The sequence below is a fragment of the Aquila chrysaetos genome, chromosome 21 (assembly GCF_900496995.4).
Source record: "Aquila chrysaetos chrysaetos chromosome 21, bAquChr1.4, whole genome shotgun sequence".
NCBI lineage: Eukaryota > Metazoa > Chordata > Aves > Accipitriformes > Accipitridae > Aquila > Aquila chrysaetos.
In genome coordinates, this window is record NC_044024.1 from 19650875 (window position 1) to 19668461 (window position 17587).

At 43.7% G+C, this 17587-nt stretch overlaps 1 protein-coding gene across 3 annotated transcripts in view; it reads left to right on the forward strand.

Moving 5' to 3' along the window:
• The first annotated feature begins 562 nt into the window (after positions 1-562).
• The window catches only part of GAB3 (GRB2 associated binding protein 3), a 65031-nt gene continuing 48006 nt past the window's right edge, over positions 563-17587 (forward strand). For all 3 annotated transcript variants that reach the window (XM_029997188.2, XM_029997189.2, XM_041119093.1), the window contains exon 1: positions 563-926. In XM_029997188.2, coding sequence (XP_029853048.1) covers positions 693-926 — 234 coding nt within the window. In that variant the 5' untranslated portion in view covers positions 563-692. The remainder of the gene's footprint in view (positions 927-17587) is intronic.

Here is a 17587-nt window from a genome sequence, read left to right on the forward strand (position 1 = left end):
ATGTGCGGACCGGCACCGCCACCGCTCCGCCGGCGCTTCCTGCGCCTCCATGGCCAGGCCGAAGCCCTTCTCCTGCCGCCGAGGCCAACCCCGCCTGGGGCACCGCTCCGAGACAGCCCTTCATCGGGGCCACCGCAGTCCCCGCTCCTCCCGGGGCTCCCAAACCTCAGCCGTGGTGCTCGCTCCCCCTGTTCCCCCGGGGCAGGGGGCCGTCGGCATCCCCGGGGCGCCGGGCAGCCCCCCGCGGAGCGCGGAGCCGGGCTGCCCCCGCGGAGCTCGGAGCCCCCCAGAGCCGCGGAGCCGGGCTGCCCCCGCGGAGCCGGGCTGCCCCCCGCGGAGCTCGGAGCCGGGCTGCTCCTCAGGACCGCAGAGCCGGGCTGCCCCCCGCGGAGCCCGGAGCCCCCCCAGAGCCGCGGAGCCGGGCTGCCCCCCGCGGAGCCGGGAGCCGGGCTGCTCCTCAGGGCCGCAGAGCCGGGCTGCCCCCCCGCGGAGCCGGGAGCCGGGCTGCCCCCGCGGGGTGGTGCGGCGGCCGGCGGGGCCGGGCGCGGGAGCCGCCCGCTGGCGGCGGCGGTGGCGGTGGGTGTCGCAGCCGCCGGCTGCGTGGCGGCGAGCCCCGGCCGCCCATCACGTGCTCGGTGTGTTGCATTGTGTTTGCGGCGGAGGGAGGGCTGGCCGTGTCAGTGATCAATGTCATGACTTCCTCCTCGGGCTGGAGCGGTATCAGAGCACAGCTGAAGGAAGCTGATTACTGCTGGTTTCAAATCGGCTGGGAACAATACACACGCACGCACACGCACGCACACACGCAGCCCGCACCCTGGCTCCCGCGTCGCCGCTCCGCGCCGGGGGGGAAGATGAGCTCGGGGGACGTCGTCTGCACTGGATGGCTCATTAAATCACCCCCCGAGAAGAAACTCAAGAGATACGTAAGTGCAGAGGCTCTGCTGATATTTTTTCTCGCTAAACGGATTTCGGCATGTGCTCGGTGTCTCACTCTTCCTTTGAAATGTCTCGCCTGTTTCGGCTTCGCCTTGGACCAAAACAAAAAGATTTCCAAGTCCGTGCGCTCATGGAGTATTTTGGTTTTCACCGATATTCTTGTGCCCTTTGGAAGTAACCTTTCCCGGCTCGTAAGATTATAATACTTCAGTTGTTATGCAACATATCTTAGGTTAAAAACCACATTTCTGTTTCGGTTAATGTTGCCGTAACTAACAGAATTGTTGTAACAGAATTTCAGATGTCACTTTTCCAGGGGAGGGCATGAACCTCCTGAAAAAAACTAATACTTCAAATTCTGAGGCTCTGCTTTGTTAAGATGCTCTGTAATTTCTATGACACTTGCTAAAGGCAACATCTGCAACAGTTTTATTTACCAATTTAATATGCCAGATGCAGTTGCTAGCAGCAAGCTTCACTTTTTGTCTGTGATAAAGAGGTGCTAGAAGATGCCATGCTGTAAAGTTCCCGACAGCTGAAAGGTGAAGGGGGGTGGTGAGAAGAAGCGAGCACTGCGTGCGTGGAGAGCTGCAACTGCATTATGTGTAAAGGGGGCCCCTTGTTTCGTTCTCTATCTGCCTGCCTGTTTTTCTGAAAAAAAGGGTGTGTGTTGCAAACATAGGAAACTGTATCATTGCAGGGCTGCGAGGAAGGCACTCCGGGTAGAAATAAATGACCCTTAAAAAATTGCTTGGGACAGCGTTAAAAATGTAAGCCCATCGTGGGCCATTTTGCATGCTCATTTGTGATGGTTCTTCATCAGGCATGTTGTTACTGTTGTTACACTTTTGGAATCGGTAATACTCGTTTGAGTCATACACTCCTAACCTAACTTACCCCAGAGCACTGCACTGTACTAGAAGGATACCACCATATGTGTCTATCACACTCCCGAGCCATATACATAGCTTACATCATTTGTCGTATTCACTTCTGTTTATCAGCATTTTTTTCTGGACTGCTGATGTTAGCTTTTTCTAGTAATATGAGGAATAACTGTCTCGCGAAGAATGTGGTAGATATCATTTGGTAGTGTATTTTTTCTTTGCGCTAAAAACTAGGAGAAAGGATAATCCACTGATGTTAGAATTTACTTTTAACTTATTCTAAGCCAGAGTTTCTTCTTTTGGATCACAGTATTGCACTGAAATGGCTGAATATTTGCTTTGTTCAGTTAGCGTTTTCCAATTCTAAAGTAACCGCTATGATGTGTCTCAAGGGACCTGCAAATAAAATATGGATATCTAATTTTTGTTGTATTTTGTAACGAGTGTACTAATAGCACTGTATAGCAGGCACTAGACAATGTAAGAGCCACTGATTCACCCAGCTGGTATCATTAGTAACTCTGTCAGTGAAGCTATTTTTGATGACTCAATATTCATAAAAGGGCAAAGTAGAGAAAACAGAATGTGATAAAGCTGGGATTTGAAAGCCCCCATTATACAGTCAAGATAATAGTCACAACAGGGGCTCTGATCAGCTCACAGGACTAGTTGCAGTCTGCTCTGCTCAGATTTTGCATTACAAAAACTAGGGAAATTGGGTCTATGTTATTCTTCAAACACCAACCACTAGATTAGCCAGATCTCTGCAGATTAGGCTTTGTTTTCTGGTTAGGAGGATAAACTACTCCTTTGTCCATAATAGAGCAGAAAGAAATCTGCTGCAAGTACAGCAAAGATTAATGTCCTTTCTCATATGACTGGTTACACAGTGGACGCTACAAACCAAATGGAAATTGTCTCTTACCCGCTGTAAGCTATTTTTTTCCCGCTTTTTATATAGTTTCAACGGCATGGTAGTTTGTGCATCTTGGCACTGGGGTGGTAGATAGCTCAGGCTGAACCACAGTGACTGCTTAAAAACAACACAAGCTTTAAAACAATGACTGTTTAAACTGACTTCAGTAGGTGTCAAGTGTCAACCGCTTACAGGAGAATGGTGTTGGCTCTGGTTCTGAACCGACAACATACATAAATCCCCAAGCTTTACACCACCCTCTGTGTTCAACTGGCAAAACCCATGGTCTGAGCTGAAGCTTCCAGGGAGCTTCAAACGCAGGCTTGGTCTGCTGCTTCATTGAGACCCCTCTTACACCGGAGTGACTCAGTTGCTCTCAGGGGGTTGTCTCCCAGTTTACATTTTCCTGAGTTCAGCATCCGGCCTTTGTGAGGTCCGGCCTGAGGGTCTCTTGTTTTACACACAGATAAATTCTTAATCCTCACCCTATTACAATCACTGGGAAAATCCAATTAATTTCAGTGGAATCTGTAGTTAAGAGACCAAAGTGATGAATTCAGGTTGTGAGACTGGGAACCGCAGATAGTCCCACTGAAGCCACTGAGAGTATTTACAGTGTTTATAAAATTAAACGAATACTTCTTTGTGAGATTGGAGCCTAAAGACCAAAGTATACCTTCATTTATGCTTGTTTTCTGATGAAAGCAATTAGGTTTTCTATGCATAAACAAGTCAGAATTTGGCTCTAGGTAAGCAGAACGTTATTTTCAAAACTTTGAAAAGCGAAAAGCAGGTGTTAAGAGTCTATATTTTTCCTGTAATGTCTTAAAAGCTGATGCTCTTAGCAGCACTATTCTTAGAAGTGTCTTATCATTCCCTAACAAAGGCTGCTCTCTTACATGTGCAGGAAATGAACGTGAGATTAATTACCCAAGTGTAACTTTCTGTAAAAACAGAGAGCTTAATGCTAAATGCAGAGAATTCATTAGAAAGCACAAGGAGCTTCACTTCGGCAGGCAAATACTCTAATAGTGGTTTAATAGCATGTACAATGCTTTTCCCTCTGTCTGATGCTTGAACCACGAATCCACCACGTCAGCCTATCTAAAGAGGCAGTTGTGCAAGGAGTCTCCCGGGAGAGCATTTGGTGTGTGTTGCAGTTCTTTGTCCCCGAAGTGTGACCTGAAAGCTGTGCTGCTCTCATTTCCCCACTTGGTTCCAGCTTTTCTCACCAGTCGGGGCTGTGTGGGCCTGAGGGGTGCCAGGGAACCCCCGAAGCTCTGGGGGAGCTGGGTATGGGGCGGAGGTGAGAGAGGAAGAAGCTGCTACCAAAAACTAGGAAGTGGTGGTCGTGGAGGTGAAGTCCATCATGCTCTAGACCAAAAATGCTAAGTTTCAGGCACAGCTTGACACTTAGCCCCAGGGGAGGAAAACCTGGCCCCGCTGGAGATTTTTGGTATTGATATTAGTAGATCATGAGTACCAACCTCTGTAGGAAATTAGATGTCATTGGAGAATCTGCTTCAGGTTTGATGGGTTTCGCAGTGCCTTATATTAGTGCTGAATACATCCAACCAGGGATGTAGATTAGGCATTCAGAGCTGCAAGGGCAAAAAGTGTTTCTGTTTCTTAAAAAAACTTTAAAATTCGGAAAGCTCAGGGTGGTGGTGTTCACGTATCCCAATTCTGTAATGTCAGCCTTGAACAGCTGGCTTTTTGATACTTTTCATATGGAAATGTATCTGCTCACTGACTGGTAATATTTGTTTTCTGTTTATTAGAGAGGAAGGAGAACGGTATCATGGCCTAGAAAACAAAGGAATTACTGCAGCCAGTGCAAAAAGTCACTATGAGGGGAAAAAAAGACATGGAAGAAGGCACAGAGGATGTCTAATGAAATAAGAGACTAGTGCCATTGAGAAGACACATTGTTCATGTGCTGATGAGAAGAAGATGGGATTTTTAACAGGCAGCTAATTTCCACCTGTCCTCAAATCGCTGTCCTGTAGTTTGTCACATCTGTGCGGAGCAGCAGTGGTAGTTAGCCAGCCTGCCCGCCAGCTCTGGTGAATGCCACGCCAGTATTTACTTACTGTTAGTGTTAAGTTATGTGGTTTGCAATAGTAAAGGGCTATTATACAGATGCTTGCTTGTCGTGAGTCAGTGCAGCTCCATTTAAGTCAATGCTGCGCAGCTGTACCCCAGCTGAAGAGCTATTTTTAATCTTCAGTACTATACAAATTGATGAGGGAAGACCACTTGCTCAAAAAAAGGCAAGTTTCCCACTTTACTTGAGTTTCTTCAAACATTATTGAAAATAAAAATCCCTTGTCAGCATCTCAAGAACAAGAGTCCAAAATGGACCCCGTGTTAGAATATTTAGCCTTGCACTTCTTACCATGCTTCTTCTTGGAGTGTCTGGTCTGGGAAGACAAATAGAGGTGTAAATTAATGTACCAGATGCAAAAAGCTAGTAAAGCAGTGTCTGTTCCTGCTGCCTCTGCTCGAGGGGCAGTAAGTGCCGTCAGAAGGGCACAGCAGGGCAACTAGCTGGAGATGGACGTCTCTTGACTGTTGGGGGGATCTGCCAGAACTCGACCACAGCACACCATTGCTAGGATTTTACAAGATAAGAGAATCTAGACGACTTCTCCATTTTTAGCTGAAGTTCTGGTATTTATCAGGAGAACAAACGGGAAGTTACTGGCTACTAAGAAGAAAAAGTAAAGTAGAATTATGGAAGAGTTTGCTCAAGTAATAGGAACAAGAGCCCCACAGCACTGCTAAGGGTGGGTGGGATGCAGAGCATCTGCTCTCTGATCTAGCATTGGGCTGCTGTCAGCAGAGGACATTGCCACCCTCGCCTAAAAGAAATCCCCAAGTGCTGCGTGAGGTCAGGTACTTCTGCTGGTTTGGGATTTGGGGGAAGTTTCCGAAAAATAACTATCAAAGAGAAATCCGACCTTAATTTTTGTTCATAAGCCTTTTTATTTCCAAATGCTTCCTACAAAGCCTCACCTCTTCAGCTCTCTCTTTGAATAGAGAGTTACAGACACCTTTCATACACTGCTGGAACGAACATCCAGAACTCTCATGGAAATAACTGAGTTTATTTAACCAGTTTGTGCAGGTTTTGTAACTCTAGTTTACAGGCTGGGTGGGAGTAGGAGTCCCGTGTGATGGAGAAAGTTGACAGAGCCTTTTAGCTGGTTCTAGTTGTAAGTTTTGTACCTATGTTTTTCCTGCTGTTACTTCATTTTAAAATCCAGTGTATAGTCTATCTGGTTTGTATATTAAGGAAGAACTCAGTCTTGAGAAAATTAAGGCTTACATACAGAAGCTCCCGTGCTGCAGACTACATGTTCCCTTCTCTGTGAAATCCTGAACAAATTGATCTCACTGGTAAAATAACAGCAGAAAATTTATTTTAGGGAAGAGTTTCCATCATTGGAGTTAAACATTTGTAATTAGCTAAGTGCAAATCAGACCATTTTCCACCACTTAACCTTGTTTTGGTAGGTTAAGTGCAATGTTTATTCTAGACCATTTTCTTCCATTTTAACCATGTTTTGATAGTTTAAATGCAATGTTTAATGAGATAGGCTGACTTCTAAGAATAAAATAATTTCTAAAAAACACTGCTGTTCTTGGCAACCTGTGTATCAGAATGTTAAGCAGAATAATTTCCCTTGGACTATTTATTTGGGTGGAGCCATAATAGTCCTGAAGCCCCAGTTTAATCTTTGACTACATGTTTTCAGTGCACAGGAATGTCCAGCTACTGGTTTCTATTCAAAACAGAAACCCGCAAGTTATCAGGAGTTTGCATTCAAAAATAGAGACTTAAAAAAAACATGCTAGTTTGAAATAGAGAAGGAAATGTTAACTTGAGTGGTAATTAAACTAGTGATGCAATCAAACATGTCTTAGAGGAAAAAGCATTACAAGTAGTACTTTGGTGAACTCTTTGTTGTAGCATGAAAACTGTAATATGGATAAACACATTAAATAATGCATTAAAATGCTATGAATGTGTATTACGCCAATTTCATAGGTTTTTAGGGAAAGGGACAAGTTTACTCCTGTAATGTTAGTCAGCAGAGAAACAGTCATTTTATTTGCTTTCTTGACCTTTTCATTTGAGTTGGAAATGAATTAGCAATGTGATAAGACAAGGAAAAATTGCCATCTTTGAAATGAAATTTGCATGTCAAAACGTTACATCCAGCCAGATAAAATAGATTTTCCTCTTTCTCATTTAATTCTTGAATAAAATTCAATACTTCAACTTTTTTTTTCTGCTTTACAATAATATCCTTGACTTGTTTCAGTTTGTGTTGCATCAGAAAAAAAGAAAAAAAAAACAAACAACAAACATATAGCCATGCAAAACTCTGTTTTAAAATCTGCTGCAACTTGGTATTTGTTAAAAATAAACCAAAACTGTCGTCTAGTCTTCATGGCAGAAAAATACTCCCTTTCTGAGGCTAACTCATTTGTAGTTTTGTAATTGTTAGAATGAGACAACTGTTCTTAGAGATTTTGTTACTCCCTTCCCTTCTGATGCCACAAACCCCACCTGACCCCTGCAGTCAAAACTGCTTTGTAGCTTTCCACAAAAGCCTTGAACAGTGCATTTCAGTTATTCAATATCCTTTCCCATTGAGCATTTTACAGAAAGGCAGTGAAATGTCTTTATTAGTATGAATTTAAAATTACTTAAATTAAGGTGTTCATTTAAATGGAATTTAGATTGTCATCTGAAAGTTTCTGACTTGTTTTTGACAATGCTTTTTCAAAGACAGTAGTTTCTGTGAGCCCTGTTAGTGACAAATATTATTCATCTTGTGACTCCCAAGTCTTGGGGGCCATGGGTTATGTATTCATATTTCTGTTGGACAGAATAATGGCCATAATGGGACCCTTTCTAAATTTGCAACTGTTGTAATCTCAGCAGAGTGCATAGTTTGTGAACAATCTGGTTTTACATACCAGACTTGCAAACTGTTCGTAGAAGTTCAAGGATTTTACAGTTGCGAAGCCATTTTTTCAAGCTGACATGAACTGGTCGTGCCAAGGAGAAGCCAATAGTTCGGAACAAGCGGGAATTCTGTTTTTCTTGCAGACTTTACAAACTGTGCAGTAAAGCCACTAAGTTTACAGAAGTATTGAGTTTATAAACGCTGGGAAAGCTGATTGTCCATGCCTGCTATAAAGCTGCGTTTCCAAGATCTGTTGCTGATTCCACAGAAAAGCCACCGGCATTCAGAGGTGACTGTGTGCTGATCAAATCGCTATGAGATGAGAAAAAGCATCTGAAGAGATGCCGGCTGAGTTTACCGTAGCAATGAAGAAACGGTTTCACGAGAAGTCATACACTGCTTCATGAAGTGCTCACTGCTATTCCAGCTACTACATCTGTATTGTTTACTAATATTTATAGTGGAAGCTTTGCAAGCTGAAGAAGTTTTATTTTTAATAAGTCCAACATTTTGAACCCATCCTAAGAAAATTATTGAGTTCTCACTGAGGCCTTAGGTTTAAAAATAAGAAGCACTTAAGTAGCTCAGGGAATTGTTTTTTTGAGATACTTAGGCGTTTTGCTCCCACTGAAATAGGGTTTGCAAAATGTTTTCACTGGGTACTCCTCTGACTCCAGGGCTGTTTTTACATGTCTTCACTGGCTAACTTTCCCTGTAAAACAGTGGGACTTGGACCGTCAGCTGAAAATGGGACTGTTACTCCAACTTCACTTCATGCTTTTTAAAATGTTCCTTTTTGACAGATAACTCTGAGCGTCATATCACCCTTGAGCTATGGATTATAAAATAATGGCGAACTGTTTTTGAAAAGTGAGGGAAAACCACCAGATAAATCCCATCATTATTTCAGTGTCCTCCCCAAACTCACGCTTTCGTCTGTGCTGAGCCTGAGAAATATTCAAGCTGAAACATCATTAAGACAAACAAACAAAAAGGTTAGGGGACAGTCTGGTTGGCATAGGAAGAACAGGCTTTGTGGTGGTGACACTGCTTTGGTTCCCCTTGTGCATCCCTCTGCACTGGGTTTGCAGACTGGAAACCTAATAATACTGGCTTGTAAAGGGAAAAATAGAAGCATTTATTGAAGTGTTACTAGACTGCAATGCTTTAACAGTTTTCTTATGAAAAATATGTTCTTTCTTTTCTTTCTTTCAAATTCACAACTGAAAGTACTGTTGCTATGTTACTGTAATGGTGTGTAGGCTGCTAAATAAATAGAGGGAGTTTAGTCCATGCCAGAAATAGAAAGCCAGGTCAGAGGTGACATTTGGGACATGTTGAGAAAAAAGAGAATATATAATTATTTCTTTCCTTCCTATCATTCTCTTCAGTCTCATTAACCCCAGACTACTTAGAAGGAAATTACAACAGAATTTCTGGACATGTGAGAGTTCTAAAAATTGACATCTCCGGAGTTCTGTTAAGTGTTTTGGCTTTGTTTTTTGCAAGATCAATTTTGCAAGGGAAACTGGTAAAACTGTGGCACCTCACACACTTGTGAATTGAACAGCCGCTTTGAGGTATCAAAGGGCATAGGGAACTGTTGAAAATTCACTCTACAAAGGTGTGCTCAGAAGGCAAAATCTGACAGAGGGAACAAGCTTTGAGAAAATGTGCTCTTGTGAAGCCATAAACAGTGAATTTGAGTCCATTGTCCTTTTTGGGATAGTCTGGCAGGTTACCAAGGACCAGATACACAAAACCATGCTTAGGCTCTTGTGCAAGTAACCCTACGTACCTGCTCGCACCTTCAGCTGCCTAAACATCTTTGGCTTGTGAACGTGCTTGAGTGCCTCGTTTGTACAGCAGGGTCATTTTTATCCCTCCTCTGCTGCCTGCACACGCTCCTTATATACAGACCTCAGTACAACGAGCTCTCGTTTAAGCTCCAGCGGCTGATTCAGTAAATGTTGGGAACTGCAAGCCGCTAATGTGAAAACTAGAGCCCGGTCCTCCCTCCGTCTGTGTCAGTCAGAGCAGAAGCAACCCTTATCCTAGGAACGAGCGCTGCAGCCTTGTTACTTGCAGACGGCGGGCTCTGACTTCATTTCCAAAAAGTTATTGCAGATGCTGGGCGCTCTGGGCTGTGTTCCGCCAGCCACCAAGCTCCTCAGCCCCGTCCCAGCCCGTTGCGGGCATCGTCGCGGGTGTGCGCAGCGCGCCGGTGCTCCGGTCCTGCCTTGCCCCTGCAGCCCTGGGCCCACAGCAGAGCAGCTGTGAGCTGTCAGACCTTCCCGCTAGCAGGAGGTGGGACACAGAGACGCAGACCAAGCTCGCCTATCTGTGACTTAATTCAGCAGATTTGTAATTAATCTGGGAGATCTTCTCTTTAAATATATACGTTTACTTATAAACAAATTATTAATGTGACACAATGTGAGGCATCTGATTTCTTTGTGAATTAGGGAAGAAGCCTACAGCCATAACCTAAACCGGTTCAGTGCATGCAATCCCATTAGAGATTTCTTTGTGGTATTTTTGTAGTTCCACAAATCTGTTTACTTTCCTACGAAGAAACAATGTAAATGTGCCCCCTACCCAAGAGATCTTTGGATCTGAGGCATTCCAGAAAATCCCACATTTACCATAAAACTTACAGAGGGGGATTAAATTAGAGGATGCAACAAGAGCAAGTGATGCTAAGTACAGTTATTCTTGTTCCTAAATTGCAGGGATTTTAAAATTTTCTTGTTATTTGTTAACACTCCTTCAATGGAGGGCTGGAATTTGAATGGCTAGGAGTATTTCCTAACACAATGGATGTGAATAGCTGGTTTAATAAGACACTTTCCTAATTTTCAGCCACAAGCCAACCCCTAGTGCCTTAGATCTTGAGACGTGTCTGCAGAATGTCTGAGGTTCTGTGTCAGAAAATGAATGAGTAGTTTAGGATCCATCTCCATCAGGGCTGTTTATTTACTTACATTAGGAGTTTGCTGCTGCTGCAGTTGGAGACATTTCTTGTTTTCTAGCTCAACCAGTATTCAGCCTCAGACTGAAGGAGAGGGTGTTAGAGGCTTTCTTGTCCCCTGTGGAGTTCAAACCCTCGTTTGGGCTCTGTCAAATCCTTTACCCTTGCCAGAGACTGCATTTATCTCAGACCCTAAAGACCAATTATTATGATTTATCTGTCTTCAGAGTGAATAAGATTTTACCAGGCATTTTCTACACAGAAATCTCCAGCTGGGAGAAGTGCAACCTACAGCCTGTCCTTTCCAGGGCTTTGTTGCCCATGCTCAGCAAATTGCCCAGTTTTAACCAGCAGCAGCAGCATTGCTAAATGGAAAGGAGGATGAATTATACCCTCTGCAGTTCTGTTATGTTATCCTCCTAAAGGACCTATTTGTCTTTCATTATATTTCCAGGTCCTTTGTGCTTGAAGTGATCTTCTGAACTTTATAAGTAAACTTTGTTTGCTGGCTGGTAAACTAAAGCTGTTTACCCATTAGAGTATTCCAAGTGGGCTGCAATGACATTTGGCTGTACTCTTTGTTGGGGCGAACAGCTTGGTTGTTAAAACTGAATGAAATTATGTTGAGGCAGAAGATGGCAGACACAGCCAGGTTTCAGATAAGCTATAGTTAGCTAGGTAAAGATTAAGTATCTTCACACTGCTGCTTTAAATCCCTAAGGACTCCCCTCACCGTGGCACTTACCTTGTCGAGGGTTCAGAGATGCTTCAGTGAAACTTGCCATTCGAGAACGGGTGACACAAGTTTGGGAGGTGAAGAGCCAGAGCAAGCTTGTGCGAAGTGGTAGCTGTGCAGTCCTTTCCAGAATACAGCGATGGAGAGGGGTAGTCATAGAGATGCACCCCAGTAATATGTCTCAGGAACATTTCCAAGAAAAAGATTTGCATGTAGTTTAGCAACCTGAGCTATGTGAAGATTTGAGCAGCAGCGGCCCTAACTCTCGTGTGCTGAGAACTTACTGTGCACCCACAGGCAGGTTTCAGTTTGACTCTTTCCTCGGGTTTACTGGATTTGGAAAAGGAACTGGGATCTCTATATGAGCATATCATTGTAGATTTTAGTTCAGAGGTTGGGGTTTTTTTAAGAAAGCAACTGTTTTATGTGCCGTCTATGCGTAGGAATAAAAGATAAGGAGCAGAGGAAAGCACTCAGATGTAAGACCTTGTGTTATTAATGGTCATAAGGCCTAGGATCATTTTGTTGCAGGGCAGCTGGTCACTTCTGACTTGCACCTAGGGTTGCTGCGGTCAAGGTACCTGCTCTGAGTGGAAACGTGGTCATGCAGAATCACTCCAGATCTAGTTCCTGGTGCCAGTTTAGGGCAGGATCTTCATGGTTCCTTGCTGGGACTGAAAAGAAAAGGCATATGACCCTACACAGCAACAGCAACAAGTAAGTATGGTGATGTAGCACAACCAACCGAGTCTATACCATCAAGCAGGAAACTTTTCCCTTCCAAAATAAAATGCACTCATAATGGACAGAAAGGCCAAGTAAACATTGGCTCTAATAAGATGCTGGAATTGGGCAGGTGTGCAGTCAAACTGGAAGGTTAGATCTGAAACTTTCATTTCCATTTATCAGTTTGCACAAATCTGCTTGGAATACCTCTTTGCCCTCTCTGAAAAGATTTCAGATATAAAGTACTTAGACTCATCAGTAAAAAATATCCTGAAATAGAAATGGCAAGTCATGTTCTCTAGCAATATAGCAGCTTAAGGAGAAACCAGAAGCCAAAAAAAATGCAGTCTTAAACCCATTATGACTATATTTATGGGGAACATTTAAATAATCTGAGCTGTTTCCTCTACGTATTCCCTACTGCTAACAACAGTACCTTATGACTGGTGATGTCTTCATTAAACACTGAACTTGAATATCAGAGTTGAGCTTCAGGCTTTTCTCTTTAGCTTTTGTATCAATTGGCTGGATGCTGATCAAGCACAGAGCCATGGACCTCAGCAACAAGGGAATGGGGAGAGAAAAGCAGATAGGAGGATTTTGCCTCCCGGTGGAAACCTCCAGCTCTGCCATTATCAGAGCTCCTGGTACCTCCAGTGTAACTGGGAGAGGTTGGATGTGGTACGGGAACTGCAGCATTTACCAGCTTGTAATTGGAAACTGAAGACAATGAATGGATAAGAATATGTTAAAATGGACAATTTCACTTTATTTTGTGTAACATCTTTCACACAAAACTTTCCACTCAAAGAGATTACAGTCAGATAGAATTATGATGAAAAATAAAAGCAGAGTTGCAGAGAAATTGGTAACTTCTTAAAAAGAGTAAACTGTCACTGAAAAATCTCACTTTCTATTTGAGAGATAAAATCTATGCATGGTGCAGCCATTTTTGCTTTGCCTGGTGTAAGATTTGCATGACTCAGAGCCAGCAGCATGCTGAGGACCTAGAAATACATAATACAAAAGCAGATGCTGGCTGCTGGCCGCTGGCTGGGGAATTCCCGTACCATCTTTGAAATGATGATCCTGTTTGATGGGGCAACACAGAGTGTGAGGCAAGTGCATATGATGTTTCTCCCCTAGGTGAGGTTATTAATCTGAAGGGTGAGAGACAGTGTGAAGGCTGCTAAACACCTACTATCATAGCAGTCAGTCCCAGCTGGTGAGGATGGGTGATGTAATGGATCAAGCAGGAGGAGAAAGTTTTCAAATGGGAGGGTGTAAAGTTTGAAAGGCTGCATGTAGGAATGAAGAGTCGCAGTCCTAATTCGAGTACGCAGGCAGCTCAGCAGATGGCCCAGCAGATGAGTTGCTATGCACCACGGTATGTGTGAGAACATGAGAGTAATGGCGAGGCTCCACGCAAAAACGTATCTCTGCCCTGTGCATGGTACGGGGTAACATCAGATGCCGTGTTGCTGACCCCAGCTGGGCCCTTCGTTCCCCATCAGGGCGCTTTGTTGGCTCGCACACCGAGCTTTCCACAACAGTGTTTCATATTGCTGTTCTGCATTACAGCAATTTCTCCCCTCGTGCTTTGCCTTCCCTCCCCAAACAGAGCAAGAACCATCCCCGGAAGAGTAGGTCCTTGCCAGTCACACGAACACCGACGCTGCGTCGCTAACGTCTCCTCCTGCCTTAGGCAGCAGCTCTCAGGCTGAGCTGGCGTGTGTCTTGGGGTGGAAAACCTCCCACTTCAGGCCATAGAACAGCCTCACTGGGATGTTTTGGGTTTATTTCCTACAATTCCAGTTCCTCCAGCAGTGAAGTCCAGAGGCCAGAGAGATTTCATGTGTGTCCTATGTGACTTCCACGTTCCCTAATAACTGCAGCTCTCCGGGAATTGTAGGGGAAAATTTCAGAAAATCCCTAAAAATCCCTTCTTTTTAAGAACTGACCAGTTTGCATCTGACTTTCTTCAGGGGATATGTTTTGCTGCTTACTGTTTGTGAGACTTTTGGGCTCCATTTGCAAATCACCTATGAACTTATAGCTAGATCCTGGAAAAAGCATCTTTACCACAAATAGCTTAGTGTAGCCATTGCCACCTCACAGTCACATTGCGCTGCTGCTCAGCATAACGGTGTTAGGACCTTTGTTGTTTCCAGTGGTTTTCTAACAAAGCTCTGTTAATCCAGAGCTATATATTCATATGGGAAATTCCATAATCCCTGTCTTGTGATACAGCAAAAATCTGTCTCACTAACCAGTTTACATGTAACATTGATGAAATGACTACCACTAACTTGTTTCGAGAAGCTCCATTTCCAATGGAATCTACAGGAAAATTACATAGGTGTATAATGATACATGAATTCAAATCACTATAATTATGCTGATAAACATCTTCTCAGATGTTCTTGAGATGAGTGACATCTTTGTCTTTTATCTTAAATTGCTTCTGAAGCAATATAAACTAAACTGGGAACAATGTTCTTTTTTCCAGTAGCAGAGTGTTCCCATGGCATACATACGCCAGCAGATACATGGCAGCTCAGCTATGCTAGTAAAACTGCAGACAAGCCCTTAAATTCAAGAAGCAATGACAAAAGCAGTGGTAATCCCTGCTTTCCCACACGCCATCCTGTCAGATTCCTTTTCTCATCTTGCAGTCTTAAGAGCATAGTTCAGGTTTTGTGTCTCCTTTGCCCGTGGTATATTTACTTGAATTGCAAGCAAAGAGATTCTTTAATCCCTCCTATTTTTGTTATGGTCCCATGGAGCCGGCACTAAGACTATCAAACGGACTGAGCTTGTGCGTAGGTAGACTGTCATTTCCATCGTGGGTTGGCCAGTCATTGGGACAACACTAATTCTGTGAGCCCCCAGTGAAGGTTGTTTGGACCAGGTAGTGGGCTAGGATACATGGTTGAGTATGTTTCACTACTGGACCTTTAAAGTGTGTTTAGCAAGGAGAATGTTCTGATCTTCCATAATTAAATCCTGTATGTACCACAGCCAAACAACAAAAAAACCCAGGTCTATATTCACTGTTTGTAAAATAAAACTCTCTGAAGTGTCTCTCAGCATAAGGACTGTGAGTCAAAGTGGAAGGTTTTATGTTAGTAAAGGAAAAATTAAACATCATCATCTGTCTTATTGTAAAGAAGCAGAAGGATGTTAAAAACTGTGTTATGCTGGCTCACATTTTTTCTACATAAATGAATTTTTGGGGTATCATACATGCTTACAGTAAAACAGTTACATAGGAAATAGTGAAATCCACGATGATTTTTACATAACTTTTTCTTTCATAACATACTTGTGCAATAGAGTAGTCAGAATGCAATAATCAAACTATGTTTTTTCCATGCTTGAACATTAGTGGCCATCTGGAAAATTGCATGCTACCTATATTCAGTGAAATGGCTAAGTAAGGAAGTCACGTCCAAGGAAACTAAAATTATTTTTATGTGTTTCGGTAAGTTGACTTTTGCCAGGAAGAAGCATAAAGAGGACAAAAAAAATCTTGTTTGCCACCATTTCTCCTTGGAGACGGTGTCAGTCAGCACCACGGTGCTAACGCTGCTCACAGACCCAGTCCGCAGCCGCCTGACTTGTCCAGGGACTGTCCTCATATAGGAATGGTGGCAACAGGCCTGACGTATTTCTGGTAAAGACACAGGAGGAGCCTCCAGACCAGCAAAGAGAAATGCCCAAGTGCTGGAAAAAATCTTAACCTTTTGTAGGAAGATCTTGTAGGAAGCACTGACCACTTCTGACAAGGGCTTTGCCATTGCAGATACCATTTCTGCCTGTAGCATTTAAAATTGTAGCGTAGCAACTTACTTGAAAAACTTTGGCTGAAACGGCCAGTTATCACTCTGCTAGTGCAGGGTGTTGCCTCTTCTCTTCCCGGTAAAAATGCTGAGCTGCGGACGGGGTCTGTTCTGGGAATGGGCTACAGGTGCTCTCGTTAGTCAGCAAATACCAGAGCCCAAGGGCAGGGAGTCAGCAACAGGGAACGGGGAGGGGGGGACACATTCAACACCTGTTGGTAATCCAGTTATTAAAAATAAATGTTGACTTGATGAACTTCTAACCAAAACCCTGTTATGTCAGAAGGGAGCTCTTCTAATGCTGAGCTCCTAAGGGCAGGGTTATAACTGTGATAAGGCTGGGGACATCTCAGCTGGGTGGAAAGAAGAGCTGAGCTATCCAGATAGTTATCTAACCACAGGAGGCCTCAGCAGCTTTGACCCCTGTTCTTTTGAAACCCATGTCTGACTATGTTATATATTTGGCTTACTGTTATTCCTGGATTTGCTCAGCTTTTTGGTGAAAATGTCATTAATTACTAATTTAGTTCAGTGGAATAAGAAAGAGTCCAACTGTGTATGTGTAGTGCATTTAGTGGTTTCAATCCTTAGCTTATAATTGCTCTTTCCTGAATATGATGCTGTCGGGAAAATTCTTAGTTTCACAGTGTCAAGCCATTAATTAATCAAGGACCGAACCAGAAGCAGAGCACTGTGGAGAAGATTCTTAGGTATCGAAAGGCACAGATAGTAAACCTCTGTGGAAACGGTGCCCGGCTGCAGTTGGGGAACGTGCCTTCCAGTTACAGATTCCCCTGGCTGCAAATGCAGTGCTGCTACTTTTTCGCTGCGCAAAGACGAGGCACAGACACCAAATGAGTCACGGATCTGTGCTCAGCTGTGTCTAACACATGAAACTCTGGAGCAGGACAGAGGCAGCAGCTTTGTGGTGTGGGAATGCAAGACACACACACACACACAAAAAGAGTCTTATGCTCAGTGCAGCCCAAAACTCGAAGGTCTCTTTAGAGGCCTTTGGTTTTGCTGCTTTTGACTATATCCAGCCAGCCCCACTTCTCCTGCATTCTTCCTTCTGCTGGTTTTCATGGCTAACCCTCAGCATCCATACGAGTGCTTCCCTGGCCTCCTCGGGTGGCTGTGACCCATGCTAGCCCTCAGAAAAGCCAAGTAGCCACAGGCTTGGAAATGGCAAACAAACAGAAAGATCTCACGTTGCTGTTTCTCTCCCTTGAACTGCAGCTTCTTTCATCACATGTTGCAAAATGGATTGTGAAGCAGGGTCATTTTGCCTCTAAGTAGGGCTGTGGTCCCGGAGCTCTAGAAGAGCAGAGCTGCTTCTCTCAGAAGATGTTTCTAACACAGAGCATGTGACATCTATCACGTAATGCCATGACAAAACGGTGTTTCTAACAGAGAGCTGAAGCAATTTGTGAAGTGAAATTAATCATAGGTATATGTCATGGGTTTTGATTTAAATGTGGATTAGAAAGTATGTATAGCAACAGACTATTTCCAAAGACATTGATTCTTTACAGCAAAAGAATGAAAGTGAAAACATCCTGAAAAACAATAAAACAAAGAGTACTGT